At 34.7% G+C, this 22,613-nt stretch overlaps 1 protein-coding gene across 4 annotated transcripts in view; it reads left to right on the forward strand.

Annotated features, from left to right (window-relative positions):
• The window catches only part of LOC143223343 (regulating synaptic membrane exocytosis protein 2-like), a 109,972-nt gene that overhangs the window by 45,383 nt on the left and 41,976 nt on the right, over positions 1–22,613 (forward strand). For all 4 annotated transcript variants that reach the window (XM_076451217.1, XM_076451215.1, XM_076451216.1 and 1 more), the window contains exons 3-5: positions 6,474–7,818; positions 16,799–17,076; positions 19,883–20,102. In XM_076451217.1, the coding sequence (XP_076307332.1) occupies positions 6,474–7,818; positions 16,799–17,076; positions 19,883–20,102 (1,843 nt within the window). The remainder of the gene's footprint in view (positions 1–6,473; positions 7,819–16,798; positions 17,077–19,882; positions 20,103–22,613) is intronic.

Here is a 22,613-nt window from a genome sequence, read left to right on the forward strand (position 1 = left end):
ACAGGCAACCCGTAGAATAGTTAAGTCCTTGCTCCTACACAAATGGTTCCCCCCTGTCAAAAGTAACCATTCTTTTTCCCTCCTCTTCATCTCCTTTTTATTTCTTTTCTTACGGTACCAAAAACTGAGATTCGATACCCGTGATGGGTACACCACTGAGAGTCCATTATGTAATTTTGTGTTCGACAATAAAAAAGATTCCATATCGTAAAACCTTACCTACTGTTCCCGGTTATTTCTGTTATGGCTGAAGCTATACTCTTGTTCCTGAACGTCCTCGACGGGGACTATTCATCTCAAAATTTCTATTATTAAACAAGTCCTGTATATTTACGGTCATCTTTAGCTCAAGCTGACATTTTAGTTCTAGAAATTACGGTTGCCTTTTTTGAGGCAGTTTATAAAATCTTTGAAATTTTGATTATTTTGAAATAAAACTCGTTTTTAAATTGTGATTATGTAAAACATATGATCGTGTTTTATTTAAAACACTGAAACAACTTTTTTTCTCTTCTTCCGAATCTTACCCAAAGCTACTCGAGGGATGCTTGCACTAGCTGAAGTTATAAACAAAAGTGAAGAAAGCTAGTCAACATCATCTACTGCCACACTTTGGGCTTTTCTTCAACAGCAAATATTAAGTATGACTACGTATTTAAATTCCCCATTACTGAAAGGGCTAGTACGTTCGGTGACGGGCTCCCATCCCACTGAGAGTCCAGTGTCCTAACCACCACAAATTAATGTTATAGTGTGATTTATATGAATCCATTTAAACACATATTTTTTAGTTTAGGATATAATAACTTATTGGAAACTTTGATACTTACATACATCTCTCTCTTGGTCCGGTATGGCCAGGTGGGTTGAGGCGTTCGACTCGTAATCTGAGGGTCGCGGGTTCGAATCCCCATCGTACCAAAACATGCTCGCCCTTTCAGCCGTGGGGTCGTTATAATGTGATGGTCAGTCCACCTATTCGTTAGCCCAAGAGTAGCCCAACAGTTGGCGGGGGGTGGTGATGACTAGCCTGCTTCCTTCTAGTCTTATACTGCTAAATTAGGAATGGTTAGCACAGATAGCCCTCGTGTAGTTTTGCGCGAAATTCCAAAACAAAGAACTCTCACTGTTCAAAATTTTCAACTATTGTTATCTGACGTATTTAAAACTAAGTATAAAAAAGCTACTTGTAACACAATTTTTTTACTGACATTCCTAAATAATTTTTTACGTTAACAACTAACGTGTGTTTTTTTCTTATAGTAAAGCCACATCGGGCTATTTGTTGTGGTCCACCATGGAGAATTTAATACCTGATTTTAGCATTTTAAATCCATTTTATAGGGTAAATTTAAATTACCACTGTCTTACCAGGGGACTATCAAATAAGGAGAGTATTTCGCTCTGCATAAATCATAAATTACTAGGTTGTTACATTTTAACAAATAAATAAAATTTATCATGAAAGTAAAAATATAATTCCAATTTTAAAGTTACATCGTATCTGAATTAAGGTATTTTCTCGTATACCACCAATGTTTTAAATGAAAAACAAACTTCTGCAACCAACGGAGACTCCAAATGAATAAATCAACAAATATTATTTGAGTTTCAGTACACAGACAAATAACAATATTAGATTATTCTGTTATTGCTGAGAAACATGACATAAAAGCCATTATTGAAATGTATTATTACCAACACGCACTGGGTTTTCTACATATTAGAAACAATTAACCTGACTGGTGTACTACAAGATATATTATGTGGAGCGCATGCGCGCTCACGTGGATAAGATAAGTAGGAATATCTCAGGATCCATTTAGTATGAGTGCAAAATTTCTGGTTTCTAGGTTCTTTCCTCTTGGAGCATTGGTGGTCACACACAGACACGCCCTTTTATCATTATAAATATGTTATTCGTGGTTTGTAAATGTCCCTCTCTATAATGCACATGTCGTTATGAAAACGGAGATCGAGAGGTTAGATTCATATTGCTCGGTAATAACATCCTGAACTTTACTTACCTACAACTAAATACGTTTTCAACAGTGCTACTGTAGTTCTGAGCTTCCAAAATACGATGGTACTCCTTGTAATCAATTATGTGCTATACATGTAATATATATAAATATATATAAAGTGTTTCGAATAATCATCCAACTATAAAGTCTTGAGTTTTCACTGTAAACATAAACAGGTACAAAAGGATTAGTGTCGTAGTTTATTCTCTAGTCTTAGTGGAATGGAACCTATAAAGTCTGAATATTGTTACTGATAAAGTTGTCTGCTTGTTAGTATATATAATTTTGCTAATAAACCTCCTTAGTTTGTTTCTTTTTTCAATTTCGCGCAAAGCTACATGAAGGGTATTTGCGTTAGCCATCCCTAATTTAGCAATGTAAAACTAGAGGGAAGGCAGCTAGTTATTACCACACCTACCCACAACTTTTGGGCTACTCTTTTACCAACGAATAGTGGGATTCATCGAACATAATAACGCCCCCATGGCTGAAAGGACGAGCATGTGATTCGAGCTCGCGACCCTCAGATTATGAGTCAAGTTCCCTAACCACCTGACTGTGCCGGGCTTTTCGCCCACCGCTAGTACAGCAGTAAATCTACGGACTTACAACGCTAAAATCAGGGGTTCGATTCCCTTATGGGCTCTTCAGATAGCCCGATGTGGCTTTGCAATATGAAAAACACACACACCCGGGCTTTCCCTATTTGGAACTGTATAAACAAGTGAACTATCAACTTTTTAAAATCTCGAAGCTGGGAAATATTATGAAAAGTAGCATTGTGAAAATAAGACGGTTTTATATCGTGTATTTTGTTTGTTAAAACGTATAGTTACATAATAGGTTTTGTATACTGTACCCACCGTGAGTATAAAGTCCCTATTTTTAGCGTTATAATCCCACAAGTTTGCTGTTAAGCCACTTGAAAGCATACCAATTTCGGAGAAGTTTGTTTTGTGTGTTTTTTTGGAATATTTACACAAAGCCGCGCAAGGTTTTTGTTTGTTTCGTGTTAAGCAGAAAGCTATTTGGTGATCTGTTTGTACTCTTCTCATTGTTGCTATCAAAACCCCATTTTTAGCGTTGTAAGCCTTCAGAAGGAGGACTGTTACAGAAGAACAGCCTGTGCTGGCATTCCGTAATTTTGGACTGGTAAACTTGATAAAAAATAATTTAAAAATCTGCGTACCTGTTTTGTGGAAAATCGGTTATTAAAATGGAAAACAACTTTTTATGAAAGTTAAATTCGCAGTTATTTGTGGTAGTGTACGAACAAAGGTTGTTGTTTTTCTAGTACCGTGATATTTTGTAATTAGGCAGCACATTACTGTTGATTTTTTACAGTGTTTCCATAAATTTAGTTTGTTGTTCTTTTAGCAAAGCTACATCGGGCTATCTGCTTAGTCCACCGAGGGGAATCGAACCCCTAATTTTAGCCATAAGCTTAGAAAAACCCAAATGTGACAGCAACCTGTTATATTTTTTTGCTATGTTTTAGTAACTGGGCAATACTACCGTTGTATACTGTAGTGTTTTATTGTATTTCTGGTAATGCACAAAAATAGTTGATTAATAACATAATCATTTTATGAGATTAACATAATAATAATAATAATGGTAATGTCATAATCCTAAGAATTAATTATACGGTTCGTGCATGCCAAGTACATTATTTACGTGAGGTCATCTGCCAAAACCATCAGCCTAACAAGAAAACATTATTATTTACTCGAAAATTTGTTTCAAACGTTTTGAAATTTTGTCCAAACACGTACTTTGTTACAATATATATATACATATTGTGAATACGAATTTGTAATCACAAGAAACGATTTAGTGAATGAAGGTAAAGGAAAATTTAAAACGTTGCTCCTGTTGTGGGAAAAAATTTAATGTTATGAGTAATTACTATTTCAAAAATTCACGTGGAAATTTTATTTTACCAACCTGTCAATGGAGATTTCGTAAATAAATCAAATGCGAAATCCAAACAATGCTCTTTAGAAACTTTATAGTCTGAAATGATTTAAACGCATATTCTCTCTTGGTGTAACTATTTAAGATTTACATAAAGTAATAAGAGAAGAAACTCAAGCTTTTAATTAAATATACTTTCTTGGAATCTCTCTGTGGTAGATGTCGTTTCACTAGTACCAACGTACGTTTGTTAAGTACAAAACTATACAATGAATTATCTGTACTCTGTTCAGTGTGGGTATCGAAATTTGATTTTTCACGTCATAAGTTTTCAGTCTTACCACTGATTTACTGGGGGAGGACTCGTATATATATTTATAAGTATTAAAACTGGTTTGCTTGTTTATTCTGTTGTTAAGCACAAAGAAATGGATTGTTTGAGCTGTGTCCACCACGCGTATCAAAATCAAGATTTTAGCGTTATAAGCCATCAAACTAGTCATTGATCCATCGGAAAGTGGCACGTACGTACTTGTTGTATAACTAGTAAGTACGACTGAAAATGCTTTGCTAATTGGACTTGCACTGCGATTTAAACAAAAGATATGTTCAACCAAAAGTAATTACCTAAACAAACAAATCCTACTGGCACTTAAAACAAGAGTAAGAGCCATGTTTCAGCGTTGGCATTTTACTAAGAAACAAACTCACACTTGATGTTGATTATGACTTCGGCTTTGTCACTAACACTTATCATCATCTGTTGATACATATCTGATGAAACATATCGCTATTCCTCTTGCGAAAGAGTTTCAAGTTGAGTATAATTTCAAGGTTTGTCCTTTCTTAGAGGCATTCTAAATGTCCCGAATTATTTGAATATACTTTGTGGCTCTGGGCTAGAAATGGAATCTTCTGGACAAAGAGTAAGGCATAGCATAATGCATTATCCTATCAAACCAACAAGGGAAAACTTGTTCAGAATGTCACAACACAACCAGATACTCAATCCCTTTTAAACTATTACTAGTGTGTCAAGTTTAAATTTGTTAGTATGCTATCCTTTACCACTCTATATGATTGGTTATTAAGACTACAAATTCAGATCCAAGAGGACTTCTCCAGGATATAACCAAATCCAAACTGATTTTTTTCATAAGAAAAATGGTTTTTTGATCACTGCAGAGGTTTTTATTTTCTACTTCGCTTTACTATCACGTCATAAAAACCATGAGAACTACAACTGTTCGTGAGATCTAGCAGCGCAGATTTCCATGCGCACAGGTGTGTTAGCATACACCCCTGAGCTGTTCTTTCATGCAAAGAGCAGTTTGATTTGATAACGGCTTTCAAAGATCGTAAGGAGTAAGGATTTAAAAGTGTTGAGTGGCAGACCCAATATTTAGTGTCTTCCCATTTGGCATCACGTCTTTCACAGTGGGTTAATCTATGAATGGAGGAATTAAAATGTGTTGACCACCCGTACCACATTCAATAACTTTTCCTATATGAAGGTCCAGAACTCGTTATATCCTCGAGCTATACCTTCAACTTATCCAAGAGCCTGTTACCTCGTGAAATTCTTTAATCCAATCAATCCTTGAGCTCAATACCTTGTCGAGTTCTCGCTCTAACCTATTCTGGAGCTCCTTATCTCGTAAAATTTTGACTTTAACTTATACCGGATCTCCTCGCTTACTGGCTTTCTGAATCCAGTTTCCTATCTTGTTCAGTTGCTGATTTGTACGAACCTTAGAAGGTAGTGCCAAATAATAGTAACACATAGAAATTTCCGCAGATTAAGAAAAGGACCTAAAACAGTCCAATGTTGAGGCCATCAGAATAATAGAAATTACATTTATTTCTGTCATAACACGGGAGTTTCAATAAACTAATCAGCATTTTATAGTATGCAACATATAATAACAAAGACTACTGCTGGATGACATAAAGATGGTTTGTTTGTTTGGAATTAAACGCAAAGCTACTCAATGGGCTATATGTGCTTTACCCACCACGGGTATCGAAACCCGGTCACTAGCATTGTAGGTCCGCAAACGTATCGCCATGCCACTGGGAGGGACAAAGACAGGAAATAATTCAGTCTGATCTTTGTGGTAAGGTCTACTTTATAATGCGTTTCATGATTGTTTCTCATAATATTCGGTTGTCACACCAGTACGCTGTGTTGAAGTTCGTTTATTCGTTTTCATTTGCTAATGATATCTAAACTGTATAATAATCAAGCTTATTGTTTCTTTTGGTTGTTGAGTGCATTATAACACCATTGTGAAGCTATTTCTGTATAACATGTTAAAGAACTAGACTATAATTCGATATTTTAAGAACTATGTAGAAAAGCTGACATGAATGCATTTTATTTTTATTCTATAGTGATTAACTTATTTCGGTCAGATGTTTTAGTATGTGTATGACATCTTATAAGTATTGTTTCGAGTAATTTTATCAATGTATTCTCAAATGTTTGTATTATTTCCCTGAAGTTACAAGTAATTAATTCTATTTTTATAGGTTATTTGGGTTTGTATCTTATGTCGCAAGAAACAAGAACTGCTCATCAAAACTGGACAGTGGGTACACAGCAATCTTAATAACAACGAAGGACAAAGTCTTGAATTAAGTCCTAGCTCAGAGATGTTTATCGAACATTCTGATTCTAAGCAGAGACAAGAAAGACGACCTCGTTTAGAAAAAGCTCGTAGCACAGACAGAGAAAGTATTCCGCAGGACAACCTCAATTCACTCCATTCTGGGAGTGGACAGTCTCTACCTGGAAGTAGGCGTGGATCATTGAAAAGATCAGGAAGTTCCAAAAGTCGGGAACTCCGAAGACAATATTCACAAGAAGAAACCAGTCAAAGACAAAACGTCGCCGATCGACACTCCAGACGTTCGCTTGAAGTTGGGGATCCGATGTTACATGAAAGGGGGAATTCCGTTTCTGAGAGAAGGTCACCATCTAGCAGTGATCGTCGAAGAAGACGACCTGGTTCAGAACTAAGAGACGACGCAGCAGACGAGAGACATCATCGACATAATATAGAAAGAGGGCGCCAGATGCAGCGAGATGGTGCGCGGTCTAGAGACCCTTCACTATCTCCACCTACGAGGAATGATGCTGAACTACGTGAATCAGAGTTGGTAAGATCGCGAGAGTCATCTTTTCGTAATCGACGTAGAGGAACTCGAGAAATTAGACGTGAAGATATTCAGTTCTCAGATGCTGGGAATCGAGACGAATACAGAGCCAGAGACAGGAGTTCAAGGAATGGGTCCTTGGAACGACAACCACAACAAATCAGTGAAAGTGAAAGAGAGTGTTCTCGCGATGTGCCCATCGAAAGAGGACGTAGTAACAATTACTCCCATGTACATGACCGTGAAAGACGACGTGATTCAGAAAACAAGAGCCGTCGAGATTCTGGGAAAGCTCAGGATCTTAAAGAACCTCCTCATCAAAAAAGGTTTTCAGAACTTGAACACTATGTAGATGAGATAGTTATACATCCAGAAGATACACAGAGTCGGAAAATCTCAAAAGTCTCAAGAAGCAGTGAAGAATGGAGAAAGGAAATGCCGGGATTCGGTTCTACATCAGTTTCGAACACTGACACAAGAGGACGCTTTAGCAGTTATATACGAAAGAAGGGGGATCCCAGAAATGAACTATACAGTTCTGAATTATCTGAATATACGAGATCTAAACCCCATAAACACAGGCGTGGAAAAATACAACGCCAAAGGTCCTCAAGTAGTTCAGATGACGAGATTAAAACAACTCCGGATGACGAGATTAAAACAACCCCAGAATGGTCTAGTTGTGATGACGGCGATGTTGAAGGTGTCATAGAACAAGGTAGGATTTATGAGAAAATACAATATTTGTTAGTGTTTAGGTGGTTTGTGTAATTGCAAGTATTACAAAAGAATATATTGATAGACGTTCAGATTTATTTATCTACCTCTCTTTCTTTCGATATTTCTGTTCTGCTATTGAAACAAAATGTTTTATAAAACATCGTAATTGTTTTTTGTAACATGGTGAACTATGTTTGTTATATGAAATTGAACAATGTTATCAGTTAGTTTCTGCCGTTTTACCCAATATCAATGACGTGTATTTCCATCACAGGCTGTCCGGTTAAGGCATTCGACTCGTCATCTAACGGTCGCGGGTTCGAATCCCCGTCACACTAAACATGTTCGTCCTTTTAGCCGTGGGGGCGTTGTAATGTGACGGTTAATCTCACTATTAGTTGGTAAAAGAGTAGCCCAGGAGTTGGCGATGGGTGGTGATGACTAGCTGTCTTCTCTCTAGTCTTACACTGCTAAATTAGGGACGGCTAGCGCAGATATCCCTCATGTAGCTTTGCGCGAAATTTAAACCAAACCAAACAAACCAATCCATCACAAGCTTCGGCTCTATGTACATTATTTTGCAGTCGCACCTAAGTTCTTTCACGCCGTTATCCTAGATAATGTGCAACTTGTGTATACTTCACGGTTTTCTCGATTCATGTTGGAAGAATTGAAATTAGAGTTAAATATACTTACTAGATGTAACATTTATTTCAAATTGCAGTTGATATGAATTAGATGGGGGGAGAGGGATTTTACGCGATCTTATCCAACTTTGAAGGTAATAATGACCCAAAACAAAAGTGCGACTTTCAGTATATAAAAAAGTGTATGTTCAATCTCTTCTTTTAAATAGAAATGACGTACATATAATAAAACTCGATTAAATGATAAACAATTTTCTTTTCCGTTCAATTCACCTTAACTGATGAAAATCACATTAAACATTAAGGTGAGTGACCATCTTACCTTACAAAGCTTAGAGGACCAGAAACCCTCTATGTATGATAGAAACAGTCGTACAACGAAAGGGAAACGACAACAGAAACCAATATCGTCAGAATTCAATATTGTACACCACCAATTCAAGTTCCGAGAAAATTATATAATCCAACACAGTTGCTTAGGATAATCGACAAAGTTATCCAAATTAATCTGGTTAAGTGAAGAGGGGTTTATATACGGATAAAAGCACAAAGAAGCATACATCATATGTATTTGATTCCAGATGTAAGTTTTAAAGGTGACTAAATTGACCTTTTTTTATAGGTCAATAAAAAAATTGTTATATTTTGTGATGCTTATTCAACTTTAGTATTTGGTATAAATACTTCTATACTCTCAACTTCTATGTGTCTCCATTATTTTACTTCCTTCAGCTCCAGTTTTTCTCCTTATTTCTTCGCTCCCTAGTGGCACAGTTGTATGTCTGCTGACTTGTGCTACGAGAAACAACTTTTCAATATTCGTAATGGGCAGAGCACACGTAGCACTTTGTGCTTAACAACAAACACTCTTCTATCAAAAACTTAAATCATAGCGTTATTTATTTTGATAATCTTCAGAAATTTAGAAGGTTAACTCACAGTTAGTCATTTTCTACTTTTCTCTATCTATTTTTTCTGCCCACTTTATTTCCTCTTCTTTTCTAATCTGCCATTTCGATTTCCTCTTCATCATATCTGTTTAACTAAAAATGAACCTTTACATTTTCATTGTGTTTCTTTTTTATTTAATTTATTCTTATATTACTTGCATAGGTTTTCTCCATTATTTTTGCATTTTACCTTTCTTTCTCTGTTTGTTTGTAATTTTTTCTCGGTTTTTAGTTAGTTAGTTTGTTTAGAATTAAGCACAAAGCTACACAATGGGCTATCTGTGCTCTGCCCACCACGGGTATCGAAACCCGGTTTTTAGCAGTGTGAGTTCGCAGATATACTGTTGTGCCACTGGTAGCCAGGGCCGGTCTGTAGTAACTTCCCTTACTCTCTGTCTTGCTCGTGCGCACGGACTGGACGTGATCTAGTATTTAGCATGTTCAGACTGTCAATCTGAATGTTTAAGGTTTGTGACCCATTGTTGTACAAAATTCTGAGCACTTTGAGGGTATACAGGCGCTATAAAAGTGGTAGTCAAATCTCACTATTCAGTCTGTTTTGTTTTTGAATTTCGCGCAAAGCTACTCGAGGACGATCTCTGTTAGCTATCCCTAATTTAACAGTTAAAGATCATTAACTGTTAACTCTTTGGCTACTCTCTTGCCAATGAATAATGTGGTTGAATGTCACATAATGACGGCTCCACAACTTAAAGGGCGAGCATGTTTGGTGTGACAGGGATTTGAACTCGCGACCCTCTGCCCTAACCACCTGGCTATCCTGGGCCTTTTTAAAAGGACTAGTAAGATATTTCTACTATTTCTCCCTTGAGTAAGAACCTTTTTCAAATTTACATACCCTTGAAAACAAACTTTTCTGTTTAATTATTTTGTATTTGTATTTCTTATGATACTATTATCCTTCATTTTGAATTTTTTCTTTTCTTCTCTCTCCCTATCACATTTTCAGTCTTTCTTTCCATCCATTGTCTTTCCTTTGTTTTCTGTTTATCACTCCAGCATTCTTCTTTCTCTTCAGTCCAGCTCTCTATTTTCTTTTCTTTTTCCTCGTGATTTTCGCAAGGTCCGAGCTTCATCCATCTTATCACTTTACTGCATTATTCTTAACCGAACAGTTAGCCGGCTATTGTTCGATAAAAACAGGTACACTAACAGCTGGTGTTTTAGATAAAGTTTTATGGCAGTATTGTCTCAGCTTATTCAGTCATTTATGACGAACAAACGCTGATTTACTGGATAAACGTTTGAATGTTGCTTATTATAAAGAATGTCACGAGGGCCAATTGAAAACAGAATGAAATATATTTAGACTAGAAAAGAAAGAATATGTCTACATGGGGAATAAGTTAAAATATTTCAAACAAATAACAGAAGCTCATAGTGTAACTTTAGAAGTAGAAAACTATTTTGAGAAATCATATACATTAAACAAGTGTTTCAGAAAACACTGAAACGAATTAATTTATTACCATGGTTGTTTTTTAACACATATTCAGCCGTTTTTTAAACATAAGTTAAAAGAAGAAGTGTCACTTGTGTATCTTAAAATGTAGGCGATGTTTCTTAACTCGCTGCGTAAAGGCGATCTAAAAATATTTTGTATAGCTGTTCATTTATGTGTCTATTTATCAAACATTTTTTTCTCAAAATTATTGTCTCGATCATGCATACAATTTGAAAACTGAAGCTTTGTTTTAGATTATTCATTTCAAAGGCCTGATTCTACTGGTAAGTTGAAGGGTATTTTTGTTGTTTTTGTGTTTTCATCATAAAACATAAAATAATAATGATATTCAATCTCCCCTCGGTATTTTTATGCTTTCAAACAATGTTTGCACAGAAGCAAAAAGTTCTTAAGGCAAATGACACAAATAAAATTAGCAACTACAGAATGGAAACGATAAAATGTATCCTTGTAGTAGAGATAACTGTAAATGTAGAACTCATAGAACGATGTTAATACACGATTTATCAGATTTAATTTTTATTCCCAAGAATCAAATGTGGAATTAAGTTACAACTTAAAATTTAGGAGTAGGTATGTTGCTCAGACCTGCAATTAAAACTATACTTCACTGACTGCACGTGGAAAGGTAAGGTATACGCTTGTTAAAAAAAAAACAAGAAAGAATCCTCAATAGCTGCGTCACTTGAAATTCCTTTAGGCAGGTTTATTATAAATTAACCATGTGACATTTTTATCTCCTCTTTAGTAGGTATATTTTTCTGCGCCATCAATATCAAGCGTGGGACACACATATACCCGAATCGAATTTATTACTCATCAGGATATCTACAAGCTTACCCTCAAATTGAAATTCATTTAGACAGAATTAGACTAAATTTATGAGATATTGGGCGTGGTCAAATACATCAATCGATAGGATTTGATCTCTTGAGTTCAAAACTGTAATTGGGTCTAAGTTCATTCAAAAGATGATAAAGCCATGAGCTGAAAGTTTGTACTTTACGAAAAACAAAATCGAAACCGTTCTATGAGCCGATTGCCATTTGTTTGCGGCTAACAATAGAATAAAAACAAACCTTGATTTAAGACATTCAAAAACTTGTCTTTACGAAAGTGGTTTTCATTTTCCTCTTCAATCCTAAGATGTCTCAGTCAAATCATACTGATAATTAAAGAAAATAAATTAATGAAATGATTTCAAATTCAAATATCACTCTTGTTAGTACGTTTTTAAAATTTGAGTTTATAAACACTTTCATTCAACCCCATGTACTATCCAACAAGCATGTAAATTTACCATGCCAGTTGGTGAAAACCTCAGCAGGTACAGTATAACCATAGTAACGATAACATGAAAGCCATGATATAGAAATGATTTCAGCATTACAAAAACAGCTGAACGCGACACGTTACTGCCAGTAAAATAAAAAAACATGGTCGCGCTTTTTCTGTCACAAAAACTCATTTGGAGCCAACTTAGTATTCAACATATTTTCCAGATCTGTAGTTAAATTAGTGTATTTTAAAGTATCCTTTAAATTTGCAGCTACTTGAGTATTTATAGTGTCTTTTAGATATGCAGCCACTTGAATATTTATGGTGTCCTTTAGATATGCAGCCACTTGAGTATTTATAGTGTCCTTTAGATGTGCAGCCACTTGAGTATTTATAGTATCTTTTAGATGTGCAGCCACTTGAGTATTTATAGTATCCTTTATATATGCAGCTAACCTATTATTTAAAGTATTTTTCATATCTGTAGCTAAGAGACTATTCAGAATGTTACGTATTATAATTTATTTTGGATGATTCTTCGATTTATATTGTTACATACTTTAACGTATTACGATTTCAAATAGCCAGAAATTTAAATTTAGAAGTTAATTGAATGCAAATATGTATTAAATTTATGATATCTGCCAACAAGATTTATACATATAATTTTCTTTAATAACACGAATATATTTTAATATACAAACAACAATACAAGCTATAATAGCGGTTATCACAAATAATGATTTACATACAAAAGTTTTACACATTTCAGACAGTACTGGTCTTCTATCTGGTATGTAACCGAATATTTTATCAACGGTTCACGGAGAGCGAATTAATTCTAATTTATATGCAAAAGCTTTACAAATTTACAAACAATATTAAGTCCTCTCTTTATCCGGTCTGCAACTGAATATTTTGTCGACAGTTCACGAGGCGCAAATTACTTTTATGTTGATACACAGATACACTTCACTTGACGCGACTGCTAGCTAGCTGTATTCATTACACGTGAGTTTTTTGTTTTGTTTTTCAGACGAAAATATAAATAATGTCTTCGTAGAAATACCAACGTCCGAAGTTATTTCACTGAAGTTTGTAATATTCGAAATCTATAAACGTTCCTGGTTAAAGTATCTTTAGTATTCCGATTAATAAGCGTTAACCATAATTATAGCTTCCGAGGCTTATACAGAGTGGCCCGTAAGCCCCTACCCATCCATATGTTATTATGTTATATTCAGTTATGATGATGATGAGTTGAAGGCAGCTGTTACCGCGGCATTTGGAACAATAACCCCTGCTATGTTGAGGAAAATGTCTCACAGAACATGGCGTCACATAATATTATGCAGCCAGAATAAGGTACAGCACACAGATTTGTTTGAATTTGTTTTGAAATTTCGCACAAAGCTACTCGAGGGCTATCTCTGATAGCCGTCCCTAATTTAGCAGTGTAAGTCTAGAGGGAAGGCAGCTAGTCATCACCACCCACCGCCAACTGTTGGACTTCTCTTTTACCAACGAAAAGTGGGATTGACCGTCACATTATACGCCCCCACGGCTGGGAGGGCGAGCATGTTTAGCGCGACGCGGGCGCGAACCCGCGACCCTCGGATTACGAGTCACACGCCTTACGCGCTTGGCCATGCCAGGCAGCACACAGATACACTGGATACATAAGATATATGGATGGGTAGGGACGTACGGGCCATCCTGTAGTATACTGACTGTAGCTGACCAATAATGTTCTATTACTGTCTCTTCGCGTGTTGCGACGGTTAACTTTTATACTCGTTAGGCGATATTCTCGAAAATTTACTTGGCAACAGTTCGTTTGTTTGGAATTAAGCACAAAGGTACAGAATAGGCTATTTGTGCTCTGCCCAACACAGATATCGACACCCGGTTTCTAGCGGTGCGAGTCCGCAGACATATCGTTATGTCAATGGGGGGGGGGAACTTGGCAACAATATTCAAAGATACGATATCGTAAAACATATATTGCTAATAAATCGACTACAAATTTAGAAAATAGGCGAGATTTGCGCAATACACATCCAACAATATACGCAACATGCATTAAACTAAAACAAACGTATATATTAAAATAATTGTGAATTAAGCACAAAGCTACATAATGGGCTATCTGAACTTTGCACAACACGGGTATCGAACCCCGGTTCCTCGCATTGTAAGTCCGCAGACACACCTCTGTGCCACTGTGTGGAAGGACGGATATTACAGTAAATTAATAACAGTAAATCCATTACAAGAGTATATTTCAGATTTGTGGCTAAGTGAGTAATTAAAGCAATATTTTTGTTATACAATCAATGAACTGAATATTTAATATATTTTTGAGTGTTTTTTCTTCATTTTCTCCGAGAAATTTTAAGATAAAACTGTTATTTGCAGTCTAATGTGCTACGAATTATTACGATTTGTAGTGTCTATACGTCGAAAAACATATACTTTATATTATTTTTAATAAACGTTGGATATATTGTGGCCCGGCATGACCAGGTGGGTTAAGGCGTTCGACTCGTAATATGAGGGTCGCGGGTTCGAATTCCGGTCGCACCAAACATGCTTGCCTTTTCAGCCGTGGGGCGTTATAATGGTACGATCAATCCCACTATTCGTTGGTAAAAAAGTAGCCCAAGAGTTAATGGTGGGTGGTGATGACTAGCTGTCTTCTCTCTAGTCTTACACTGCTAAATTAGGGACGGCTAGCACAGATAGCCCTCGAGTAGCTTTGCGCGAAATTCAAAAACAAAACCTATTTTGGAATGTAAAATAGAATTATATTTAATTCTACACAAATAAAGCAATACACTGTGATTGTTATTTCTTTTTGGTCAAACATACATGTGATATTGATATCAGTTTGTAACGAATGGTCAAAACTGCCTTTTGTATATTTAGTAATAGTCGATAACGTTCAATGAAAGGGCATTAAGGTTGTCCGTAATGTTTGTGACAACTAAGTTATTTCCTGTCTAAAATTAGTTGTATTTATTGGTAAAATAGATTTGGACTAACTAAACACTGCAGTTGATGTAATTTAATAGATTTTGTTTCGACCATTATAGCACCACAATTGATAATCCAAAGCTACTGAGATGAATTTTTGTGTTGGAAGAATTTGTTGCTTTATCAGCTCTTTTGAGTCTAGAACCAGATGTATTTCCAGTTCAATTGTAGTTGTTCATTTATTTATTTCACCCGGGATTAGCTCAACTTACATTCACGTTGTTTATTGACTAGGTAGTTTACTTTGGCCGGGTCAAATATACGACCAAGATTGACGGGTTTAAGAAATTAGTACATTTTGTCATGTATCGAACAACTGTAATTGACGGCATTTAATGGCCAGTCAACTCAACTAAAATTGAACCATCGATAATGAAAGAGTTTAGTGATCAACCAACATTTATTCTGTTTAAAGCACTTCGATATAGTGACATCTGCAGGGAACTGTTAATATTATTGACCATAATTCTTCTGATTTTAGTTTTAATATTTAAAACTGAGGTAGTTGAAATGAATGATAGATATTTAGAAAGTTTTGAAAAAAATGTATTTTGGAATTTTCACTGGTTAAAACATTAACATTTTGCTTAGTCTCGAAACAGAACAATATTCAGAATTAGTAACACATCTAGTTTTGCAATATTTAAGGCATCTTTACCTAAAGTTGGTGAATTTGGAATAATTTACTCGTAGAGATTGGTTTTGAAGGATTTCGTGACTCACCGTTAACAGTTATCTGTTTAAACATCAAACGTATTTGAACCCTGGAATAAAAAAGATATTTTTGAACATGAAATGTGCTACGTAAAAATAAAGTCTCGGTTGTTTTTTTTTACCGCTGCGTTAGTTTTCTATCAATTTGTGAATGTTATTTAACTATCAAAAATAAAGATTTGTTCATGTGTACTTTAGACTAGTATCACAAGACATACTCATTTTTGTATAAAGATGGTTTGAAACTTTGCGGAAATTATAAAGATAAAATGTCAAAATAAAAAAAAATCGTCACAGAAAGGAAGAATATTTTACAGTGAAACAGACGTAAAATGTTCTACCAATTTCAGCCATTGTGATCAAATTATAGTGAGCTCACACTGATAAATTACCGTTGAAAATGTTTCTTTTCACTAATGGACATTAATCTTCTGTTTGCTGGATCCATTGTCCACTTGGCTTCTATTACTTACGTTCCGTATCTTATTTATTTGTACTTCATTCCGTAGGCAATCAAAGTGTTGAAAGCTGTAAAAATTATTAGGCCTTGTTTAAAACATTTAAAGTTAGTAGTTTTAGACATACCCCATGTTGGAAAATTTAATTATGTCAGAACGACCATTAAATCAACTGGACTTTACAAAATTAACATTAAAGAAAACTATTTCGTTTACTGCACTTTCTCCCTCTATTTAATTTCTGCTTTAACTCTTCTCCTTTTTGTAGTGAAAAAAACGTTTTCAATACTAATGTCACAGTGACGTAAGAACCTCCACTTGTCGTAGAAACAATTCCCTTTCTTAATCGTACTCCCCTTTTTCGGTATTATTTTTTTAAATTAAATTTTCATTCACTTTTCCCTGTTAGGTGAACGTGTTTACTCCAGATACAAATCACGTCACTCAGAGACTCCGTTGACACAGAGGAAAGATCACGCAATACAGAGAGGACCGGACTGTTATTATAGCAACCAAGATATATGGGACGATGCAGGTAGTCCGGTTCATAAGAAAACGGTTCGTTTCAACCGTGACAGTGCTACCTCTCGACAAAATTCTGAAGAACTTTGGGACGAACAGCAAACCAAAGACTCTGGCATAGACACCAGTAGTAGTGCAACATTAAATGAAGATAACAATAATAAGGTAATGCCTGGTTTAGATATTCGTGTCTTGTAAACAGAGTTATCGATGTTTTCAACACTATATTCAACCATTTATAAGCCTCATAGAAGAGACGAAATAAACTGTAAACTAACTAATTGAAATATTCAAAATAGTTCCCTGCTAGTACAGCGGTAAATGTATGGATTTACAAAGCTAAAATTAGCAGTTCGATTCCTTTCGGTGGGCTCAGTAGCTAGCTCGATGTGGCTTTGTTATAAGTAAACACACACACACACACATTCTCCAAAATAACTTTCGTACTGATTGTAAGTGTCGAAATTCTAGTAACAAGAGTGTTAGAATTTTTTAACTTTCTTGTACTAGGTTTGATAATGTATTGATGGGTCATTAATTAAAAGTTACCTAATTTTTACGAGTAATATCAACCAATAAAATATTTAATCAGTCATTAAAAACCTAGATTTTATATCATAGAGTGACGTTTATACCAATTTTACACTTTCAATAAACAAGGTTTCACAGAAAGAGAGTAAATGATGTAAAATAATAAATATTTTTGAATATAACGAAGACAAATATTTTCTAACATATAAACTGAACTTTCATTATTCAATGAAATTTCTACCCTTTGTTTAGAGAATGGCCAACTTCACCCTATGGCCTGCTGTTCAGTTTTAACTTGTGTATTTCATGCAAACCTGCAAGCCCTCTGGTTGCTCAGGTCTGAGGACTTATAAGGTTAAAAATCAGGTTTAGATATTCGTGTTGGGAAAATCATAGGTAGCCCAATGTTTCCTCAGTAGTGATATGTATTATCATTGAATGTACCAGTAAATAATTACTGAAAGTGTTATTTCACACTCATGTGTACGAACGAATTCAAACCTACTTTCATTCAAATCACTATTTACATATAACGTGTGTGTGTTTTTCCCCATGCAGGAAAGCCACATCGGGCTACTGCTGAATCCACCCAGCGGTATCGAACCACTGATCTTAACGTTATAGATCTGTAGACTTACCGGTGTACTAACGGGAAACATATATAACGTCAATGTATACGATATTAAAACACAGTATTTATATAAGATCTTAATTTGTTGTTTCTCACTTACTCTTGTCGTTGTCACGTGTGACTGGGTGTGATAATAAAGGTTACGGTGCGTGCATTAGGCCTAAACAAATGGGAAAAGAACAAAGGGGTGAAGTTAGCGGGCGTTTTAATTGCCGTAACATCATTAAAAAATCACATTTAACGACATGTAATTAGTGTATAGTCTAGAATTTAAAGTATTAATAATTAACATAATTACTAGATATGTTGTTTAGTCTACTTTGAATATAATTTTGATGTATTATAAAAGCGATAATTTGAGGTACAATTTTTACCTAAGGAAATACTAATCTTAAAGTAAGTAATCAAATTTTGTTTTTTATACTAGTTCCTAATTATGTACTCAATTATAACCGTATAGAAATACATATGGATTTTAATTTTTACCTATAGAGGTATGGGTATTAATTTGTGCACGAGTATTTCTGTCATGAACATTTTTTTGTTTTAGCGCAAAGCTATACAATATACTCTCTATGCTTTCTCCATCATGGGGAATCTAACCCTGGATCTTAGCATTGTAAGTCTATAAACCTACTGCTGAACCACGTAAGAATGTCACGAATATGTTGTAGAAAGTATTCAAACACTTACAGACTTAGAGTTTATTTATATCTATGACAAGTAGAACATCGTGATTTACGAGAGGTTTCATGAAAATCTGTACAATATGAGGTATTAGGAAAACAGTCTACATTACTCTTAACGCCACCCTCCTAACACAACTCCAGTCACGCAAACAGAAGCATTGAAATATCGGGTTTTGTTACTTATCTTCAAATAAATCCACTCTTGATGTTTTGGCCCTGTTTTAACTCGTGGAGTTTTGTCTTCTGTTTTTATATAACGTAACGTTAACGTTTCATTTGACTCCTCACCATATTAACCTAGTAGTTACTGCTATTGACACTTTCATTTTATCTATTGCATATTTTATAAATCAAACTATCTTAAAAAAAGGACTCTATATATCTTTGAAATATCAATGATAGTGAAATATATGAAGGTTCACCTCAAAAGTCAGATTAAACGTCCCAGTTTTTGAACTGTTAATAAATGTCTCATACTACTTGTTGATAATTTAGGAATTTTATCAAGTCAGAGGCGATTTGCAGATAGATAAACCGAATGGTTTCAATATATGAAAATGATTAAATCCGGTGAATTTTAGATAGAGAAATTACTAGATCAGATGATTTCCAAATAAGAAAGTGATTAAATCAAATAATTTTCAGATAAAGAAAAGATTAAAAATGATGATGTCCAGATATGAGAGTGATTAAATCATGTGATTTCCAGAGAGAGAGAAAACGATTAATTCAAGTGATTTACAGCTAGAGAAAAATTAAATCAGATTATTTACAGATGGGGAAATTATTTGATCAAGTGGTTTCCAGGTAGGAAATTTATTAAGTCAGGTGATTTACAGCAAGAGAAAGATTATATCAGATTATTTACAGATCGGGAAACTACTAAGCCAGGTGGTTTCCAGGTAGGAAATTGATTAATTCAAGCGATTTCCAGGTAGGGAAATTGTCAAGGCAGGTAGGTGGTTTACAGTTAGAAAAAGGATCATATCAGATGACTTACAGATAGGGAAAAGATTGAATTAAGTTAAGATTCCCAAAGCCAGCTGTGTCTATAACTGAATTTTACTTGTTAAGAATAGGTTATATTGGTGATTAATTTTTATCCTTATATATATTTCAGCATCCGATTGCATGGAAGTCTTCATCCGATGGGACCAGGATGATAGGTCATATGATCTTAAAGAAAACTTTAAAAGAAGTTGACGGCAGCGCCACCTCAGCCGCCATCTTAGGTTTGAAGGTTGTTGGTGGAAGGTTCTTGGAATCAGGTAGACTTGGTGCTTTGGTGGAAAAGGTGAAAAAGGGCAGTGTGGCTGATACTGTTGGACACCTGCGTCCAGGTGAGAGGTGAATTTGATATTATTATCAGAAATATTAATTAAAATTTGGTTCATTCGTTTAATGGAGAACCTTCAACATGATTAATCAATATAAAAACATAAAATACTAGTTTTATATTAAGCAATCACTTATATTAAATCACTAAATATATTACATGAAATTTATGTACTGTTTGCTTTATGGCAGTCTTAAATATTGTAAACCAAAATCTTGAACTATATATAAAGTTGGTGAAAAAGGTGTATATTTTATTTAAATATTTCTTCCATTCTAAATCCACATCTAATTAGTTACAAATTTTTATTATGATCAAAAGGTTATGAAGATAAATTATATTTAACTAAGTTAGTTTACTTTAATGTATGGTCTATCGCTGAGTAAGTTTGCTGTATATAGAAACTTAATAATAAAAGGGGAAGTACTACCTACTTTAAAATATTAACAGGTTTAATATAAGGGTTGAAGGAAAATAAAGGGATGACATTTTTTTCCCCTTCTTAGTTTTCTTTACAAATTATGGCGCGGATTGGCCCTGTGGTTGAGCTCCGGATTTTGGAACTGACAAGCTAAGTTCGAATTCGTACGATATCGCAAAATATTTTCCAAACTTGTGCGTTTTAAGTGCGTTATAAGAGGACAGTCAATTTCTTAGCGTTGATGATGTTGAATGGCTGCCTTCCTTCCGACCAGTAAATCAAAATACAGACAGCAGCAGACAGTCTTTGTAGCTTTGCCGTAAAATTAAACATACAAATACTTTACTGATCATAAACGCGACCGCTAAACCAGCGGCACGTTTACGGATTTACAATGCTAAAATCAGGAGTTCGATTCCTCTCGGCAGACACAGCAGATAGGCCGATGTGGCTTTGCTTGTGAATCAGTATGTTAGATCTTAAACAAAATTTGTATTTACTTTTCATAATAAAATATTTGTCACAAATTAATGAATTGTAATGAGTTTTTTTTTTTTTTTTTTTTACAAAATGATTTTCACACCATATTATTGTGATAGAGCTTGCGATGTTTACGTCCAAAACTAAGCAATGTTTTTATAGGTGAGAAATAAATAAAACAATTGAAATTTCCACAGAAACGATATTTTTCAGATTTAATAAATAAAAATACAGAAAAGAAGTAAGTTTCAAGTATAAATCAATCAAAAACAAACATTTAAAAAATTGTTTTTTATTAGTGAAAATCTCATGAGTGTTGTAACAGAAAAACAAGGCACTTTCAGTGATAACAGCGTGTACAAAGAAATACTTCAAGAAAATCTACCCTGTGATGATAGCTTATTTTGAAACTAAAATTTCAAGAAAATGTTTTTTCTCATGTATGGTGAATATTATTTAACATCAAGTATGATGTGTACATTACTTACTGTAAAACTGTCAGACAATTCCAAAAAGGCCGTAGGCCCTAGCAGTTATACCTGCCAAGAGGCCGGGTATTTCTGTTTGTAAAAGTAATCGTTTTTTTGTGTGTCATAGATTTCCGTTATGTTTGAGCAGATACGAAAAAAACGCTATTTTATTTGAACAAAAACGCTGTACGAAGTTTCAGAATATCTCTGTGTTTTATTTGGTATAATTAATTTGGAAGAATATGATTGGAGGCAATACGTTTGATAAAATTAGTAAAGTTTTGTTTGAATTGCGCGCAAAGCTACACGATGAATACCTGCGCTAATCGTTCCTAATTTAGTAATGCAAGACTAGAGGGAAGGCAGCTAGTCATCGCCGCCCACCGACAACTCTTAGGCTACTCTTTACCAACGAATAGTGAGATTGATCATCAAATTATAAAGCCCACAGGCTGAAAGGACGAGCATGTGTGGTGCGACCTGGATTAGAATCTGCAACCGTTAGATTATGAGTCGAACGCCTTAACCACCTGGCCATGCCGGGCCAGTTAGTAAAGTTCATATGAAAATTCTCAAAGGAACGAAATATAGAAATATACGCATTCCAGGAAATCTTCTAAAATTAACCAAAAATGAATAAGACAGTGATCAGTAACCATATTTCAATTAAAAGAGTAAAGCGTAAAGTTACTATGTAAATCGTCCACATTTGTACGAGGCCAGAAACTTAAACAAATTTTTGGAAAAAAAGAAGTGCTGTGACGTGAGATAATTAGAATCATGATATGTGCAGTTATGATTATAAGAGCATATAAATCATATATGAAAATACACATTTAAAACTAACGAAATTTTAAAACTGCATTACTATTATTACTACTACAATATTATATAGTAACAACAATTAATAAGAAAAATGAGGGAAGAGGAGGAAACAAAACGAAAAGAGGGCGCCATAAAAAAGCGTACATTAAACCTAACTTAAAGCGGTATGTTTATATTTTATTTACATATTATTTTGTTTTTGTCATTTCTCATCTTACATTTTAGCATTATGCAATTTGATTGGTTTTTCTAAACGAGATCAGATCCCTTTTTTATTAACAAAATTACTTTTACAATTTCAATTTTTGACACGATACGC

This window comes from Tachypleus tridentatus, chromosome 8, assembly GCF_004210375.1.
Source record: "Tachypleus tridentatus isolate NWPU-2018 chromosome 8, ASM421037v1, whole genome shotgun sequence".
NCBI lineage: Eukaryota > Metazoa > Arthropoda > Merostomata > Xiphosura > Limulidae > Tachypleus > Tachypleus tridentatus.